The sequence below is a fragment of the Thamnophis elegans genome, chromosome 8 (assembly GCF_009769535.1).
Source record: "Thamnophis elegans isolate rThaEle1 chromosome 8, rThaEle1.pri, whole genome shotgun sequence".
Taxonomy (NCBI): Eukaryota; Metazoa; Chordata; class Lepidosauria; order Squamata; family Colubridae; genus Thamnophis; species Thamnophis elegans.
Genome location: NC_045548.1, coordinates 34128922 through 34135311, shown reverse-complemented (window position 1 = coordinate 34135311; position 6390 = coordinate 34128922). Strand labels below are relative to the sequence as shown.

General features: G+C 36.2%; 1 protein-coding gene across 1 annotated transcript in view; it reads left to right on the top strand.

The window, feature by feature from the left end:
- The first annotated feature begins 3040 nt into the window (after positions 1 to 3040).
- The window catches only part of LOC116512444 (desmocollin-1-like), a 127373-nt gene continuing 124023 nt past the window's right edge, over positions 3041 to 6390 (top strand). The window contains exon 1 of the mRNA XM_032222928.1: positions 3041 to 3088. Coding sequence (XP_032078819.1) covers positions 3041 to 3088 — 48 coding nt within the window. The remainder of the gene's footprint in view (positions 3089 to 6390) is intronic.

Sequence of the window (6390 nt, the reverse complement as noted above, 5' to 3'; positions counted from 1 at the left end):
TGGGTTCTTCCTACTGGGGAGTAAACCCTAGCAGTTAAATAACCATTTTAAGCTAGAAATTAAAGAAATATGTGTGTCCCTGGTGTCCTGGAGTTGACACTAAACCCAATTCTAACAATAGGTACCACCAATGGAAGATAATATCTGTAGGTCAGGGTTGAACTGTGTGTCCTTGGTGCTCTCTGAGCTTGGTTGTTTTCTTGTAGACATTTCATTACCAAACTAGATAACATCATCAGTGCCAAAAGGGAAGGTCCATGCTAAAAGTCCATTGATGTCGTTTGGTGATGAAAGCTCTTCAGGAAAACAACCAAACTCAGGGAGCACCAAAGACCTCACATATAGTACCATTTGGAACATAGCTGTATCTATGAATGCAGGATTGACAAAACTTTGACCAAATAGCATTGAATACATCACATTCCTTAAAGACACAAATCTTTAATTGTATAACAATGCTGTCCTCACAAACTTAGAGAAGTGCAAGTGGTATTGGTCCTAACTTGACCAAAAATATTTTAAAACAGGAGACTAAATTTCCTGAAACACATTTGACTATATATATTTTCAGTGTATTTTACATAAAGTGATAGCCTGAACAACTTCATTTGTTCAACGAGATAGAATTAATTTTGTCCTTGCTATTTAAACCTTTCAGGTTCTTTTGAAAAAAAATCATAATTTTAATTATTTAGTTATTAGTCATTAACAGTCTTTTTTCAGCTAATAGCAAAGAAAAGTATAAAGCCCTATGTTTCCAAGTGCAAAGATAATAGTTTTCAAATACAGCAGCACTGAAGAAAGTTTTTCCACAGTCATGCATGTTTTATGAGACAAGAAAGAACAAAGGAAGAGCTGTTCTTCTTCAGAAGGGCGTAGCTAATGCTAAAAAACTATTTGCTTTTTCAATGCAACACTTATTATGGCTTTGCCTCACCTCCCCATGATAAAGTTTGATTGTAATTCCACAGCACTTTTTTAAGGTCCAATGATATGGATGGTTCCTAGAACTGCAAACTTACTTAGATATGTGCATACTGAGTAGTTTTTTAAAAATTTCTTTACAAATAGAAAGAGATCCTGCTACTCAAGAGTTCCGAACCAGTTTGAAACCACTTTTGGCAATGTGAGTTCCCATGAGATCAGCAGTATTGGAGAGCTGAGATTACTAATTTCTGGTTCAACTGCTGTGTAATTAAAATTACTGCTGAGCTAAGATTTTTTTTTAATGCTCTGCCTTTCTTTGCGTAGTGGAAGGAATGATTGCCTTATTCCCTTTCCCACCTTTTGAGGTTCAACTCCTGTAAGGAAACTCCTCCTTTGATGGCTTTGCCTCTTCCTCCTAAATTTAAGATTTGCTGGTTTTCCCTTTTCCCTGCAGAATTTAGGAGCCAGAATCCAAAATTTCAGGCTGTTTTCTGATCTTTTCTTTCTTTTGGAATTCTGCAGGGATGATGGGATTTTTGTTACTGTAAGAACTCAGGGTAGAGTAGTTTCTGGTCTCTTCTTGTTGTCAGCATATCAAGTGGGCAACAGGAAAAGCAATAATGGGTGGCTTTGGTATTGCTGCTGAAAGTTTGGAGAGATGAAATAGTGGATACATGATATTGATCCTGGATAGGGCAAACAGCACTAACAGTCTGCTTACTGCTTTCTGTTGGAGGCACTTCCCAATAGCAATTTTCAATTCAATGAAACTCAATTTGTTTGATAAATTATTTCAAAGCAGAAGAGAATTTGGGACAAATCCAAATAGGAAGTGTTGATATACTTGTTTAGTTCCAGGATAGCCAAGAGCAGGTATATGTCTATATTGTGTCTTTCCCTGGACAGTTCTCCCTCTGTCTTCTCTGCAGTCTTTTGGGTTTCCTACATTTAAGTTAAATCCAAAAGAAGAATTCACAAGAGAAATTCTTCCTTTGAACTTTAAAAAATTATTTATTTATTTATTTATCCAATTCATTGGCTGCCATCTCACCACGGTGTAAATAGAAGGGCTTATTTCATTCTTACAGGGAAATCCTGATTTTGAGAAATCACTGATGAATTTCTCCTTCTTCAAAAGAAATTCAGAGAATACAGTATATATCCAACCAATTTCTCTGCTAAAACATTGGAGGGGAGAAGAAAACCATCTGGTCCCACCCAATTTCCATTATGGTGATTTCTCTCTTGATCAGTAAGGATATTGTGATTGACCATTTCATATCAGTCTGACTTCAATTGCTAAGCTACGGTGGATTCCCCAAAGCCTGCTCCTCTGGGAATTCATCAGAGCTTAATTCAGGGCGTGGTGGGTGGTGAATGTTTATTTAGGACCTGCTTACATAGCTCCTAATGACAAGTATACATCCTGACTTTCATTCCATATCAACTGCGCAGCGGAGGGAGGGGGGACAGTCCTAGATACCTTATTATATGACACACAGTAAGATATGTCCAACTTTTCTCCCCTGCAATTGCTATGAAATCAAGTTCTTGCTATACTTCATTAAGAGACATGTGAATAGTGCTTCAAATGCAGTGATGCCACATGGGCCCATGTTTTGTGTTTGGTATACATCAAACCATATTCTCAATCTCTGCCATCATAAATGGTTTATAGGTTATTCATTGATGGTTTTCCTTTAGAGAATAGGAGAATTGGCTGAAGATCTTGTTAAACTTGCAAATCCTCAGATCATTCCCTTATTCTCTTAATACTTGCTTACAAATCCTATCATAAAATTTCATATAATGTTAGAGTGACAAACATTCTTTGGAATTATTTATTAGGTATTAATAAGTACAGTATAACATTTATCATTGGAAATGAAACATTCCTAGTAGTCCTGTTGAACATAACTTTTGAATTGAAATATTTTAGGACACAGTAATTGTACCAAATATTGTACTGAATAATTATTAACTAGAATAAATAGCAACTGCATCAGAACTCAAGAGTGTTCATGAAACCTCTTCAGATATGTTTAAATAAGGCTCGCACAAAAGAATTTAATGATGCCTTGGGCTCTTCATTAGAAGAAAAGCACTAAGTACAATGGATATGTTTTATGTTTGTTATGTGATACCTGATAAGAAACTGGAGGTAAGGGGGGAGGGGGAAATATTCTTTAAGAAGAGACAAGCAGATACACTGATCCTTCTTAGCCATAATTTGTTGTTAAAGAAAAGAGAAGATGTGTTATTTCTGATATTATTGCTTCTTGCCATTAGAAAACTGTTAGCATGAGAGGTGAATGTATGTGTATTTCTGTCTTTCTGTATGTAATATATATCTCTACACACTCTACATACTATAAGGAAGCTGTATTGTAATTCACCCTTTGTTTTATTGGATAAATTGTTTTATGGGAGAGTTGATTCTTAATTAAGTAGTCTGAAACAAAAAAACATAATTTCTGAGAATTGACTGAAAACATATATGATGCAATTGTGATTGATTTTCCAATAATTGTGTGGGAGAAATGATGCTTGATAAATTATACTCTGATCTTAATATTTGATGTTTTCATTTGTACCAGTAATGATTTAAAGTATGCATTTTATGTCCAACAAAACTAAGAGCTATGTATAGCTTTATCATAGTTTTGATGTGCCACAATAAGTTGCTCATGCTTTGGTCAAGAACAGTATAAATTACTCAAGCAAATGCTGATTTAAAAGATAGCAGGGAATCCAGCATGTAACAACTGGGAAACAAATTCTGAAGAAACCAGCTCCTGTTTGTACTGCGAGGTCCAAGGTCCTCTCCCGAAGTCCACGCATGCAAACGTTAGTTTCTTATAGTTCAAAAAAGAAAAGTCAATTTCTTTGGGCTGCTCACCTCTTCTGAGTAGAATTAGTGATTTTTCTTAAGATTTCTATGGCACAGAGTTGAGAAGAATACACAAGCAAAATGATAAGTCAGTCAACAATTCTCAAGAGTAATTAAATGATTTACCTAATTCAGTATATGAAATTAAAGTTGGAATCTCAGTTAGTAGCCTTGTTAGTAGCAAATGCTAATAATTTTTTCACCGATTGGAGCAGATAGTTTGGGACAAATGAATCTAGCCTTAGAAAGGAATGTTGCAGCTATCAGATAACATCTGATAGAATTAGAAGCAGTGTCTGCAGAAGCACCAAAAATGTCGAGTTGGCAGGGTGACTATGCCATCAAAGCCTCATCACTTTTGTACATGTAGCAACACATGAGAGAAAGGGAGGGCCCTTGATTCCTGCCTTACCTATTTTGAGAGCCACATGGCCTCTCCTGGAATTGAGAAGGAATGGTTAATCTTCCTGATCCTTTTAAAAACAGAAAATCTGACTGTACTCAGTTTTTGCTGTAGTGCTAGACAGAACACGTTTGTACTGAGGTAACCAGAAAAGATGTACGTAGACCCTTTTACATTAGCAAAATCAAAGATTAATTCTCCATGATATAATAATAATAATAATAATAATAATAATAATAATAATAATAATGAAGCCTACAAATACTTAGGCATTCTGCAGTTGGATAACATCAAGCATGGAGAAGTAAAAACTATTGTCAGGCGAGAGTACACCAACAGAGTTAGGAAAATTTTGAAATCTAAATTGAATGGTGGAAATACAATCAAGGCCATAAATACCTGGGCAATACCAGTTATAAGATACACAGCTGGCATAGTTAACTGGACACAAGCTGATTTGGACCTTTTGGACCGAAAAACCAGGAAACTAATGACAATGCACTACAGTTTACATCCACGTGGTGATACTGATAGACTATATCTGCCCCGAAAATCAGGTGGCAGAGGATTATTACAAGTGAAGCAAACAGTTGAAGAAGAAAAACATGCACTGGCTGATTATTTAAAAGAAAGTCAAGAACATCTATTAATCGAAGTAAAGAACAAAAATCTACTGAAGGCCCAACAGACAAAACAAGAATACAGAAAAGATGTGATAAAATCAAGAATGGAGAGTTGGCAGAACAAAGCACTGCATGGTCAATTTCTGGAAAAAATAAAAGATAAAGTGGACAGTGAACAAACTTGGTTATGGTTAACAACAGGTACATCAAAGAAAGAAACAGAGTCACTACTCCTGGCTGCGCAAGAACAAGCTATCCGCACAAATGCCATTAAGGCCAAAATCGAAAAATCCTCTGATGATGCCAAATGCAGACTTTGCAAAGAAGCTGATGAAACTGTTGATCACATACTCAGCTGCTGTAAAAAAATCGCGCAGACTGATTATAAATTGCGGCACAATTCAGTAGCACAAATGATCCATTGGAATTTGTGCAAAAATTATAATATTAAAACAGCAACAAACTGGTGGGAACATCAGCCTGAAAAAGTCACCGAAAATCAGATGGTCAAGATCTTGTGGGATTTCCGTATACAAACCGACAAAATACTGGCGCATAATACACCAGACATCACACTGGTTGAGAAAAATAAGGTCACAATCATAGACATCGCAATACCAGGTGATAGCAGGGTCGCCGAGAAGGAACATGAAAAAATCACAAGATACCAGGACTTAAAAATCGAAATACAACGACTATGGCACAAACCAGCAGTGGTAATTCCAGTGGTAATTGGCACACTGGGTGCTATTCCAAAAGCACTGGAATTACATTTAAAACAGTTAAAAATTGACAAAATCACCATCAGTCAAATGCAAAAAGCCGCACTGCTTGGATCTGCACGCATATTACGAAAATACGTTACGACGTCCTAGGCCCCTGGGTGGGGCCCGACTAGTAACCAATGCCAAATCCGGCGAAACAACTGGCCGCTGTGATACAATTGTACAACAACAATAATAATAATAACAACAACAACAACAACAACAACCACTACCACCACCACCACCACCACCACCACCACTACCACCCATTGTCATTGGGGCACTTGATACCATGTCCAAGAATTTTATAAGATAAATCAATAAATTGCAGCTTCCTGCAATAACACCAGTGGAACTGCAAAAAAACTGCGCTACTCAGAACATTGTATATTTTAAGAAGGTACTTAGTTGATACCTAGGACTCTGGCAGCAACACATATTAACCATTAGCATCAGTCAATGATATTTGTGAGATGCATTTTTGAATGTTCAGTTGACTGAGTTTCATGTTTAATGAATAAAGTATAACAACAACAACAACTTAAGCTAAATTGTATTGCATTTCTTAATACCAGCAGTAATCTTCTCAAGTTATTGAGGTTTAAAATCCCATTATTTATCTGTCCTTATTTGGGCTACAAGTCTAAAAACAGCTCCATTGGCCTTCAATTTTGATCACTTTGTCTTATAAATGTAAGCATATTTGTTTACAAATATCAGGACCAAGTCATGAACATTTGTTCAAGATGAAAATATTGTACATGACATTATTCTTAGTTCCTG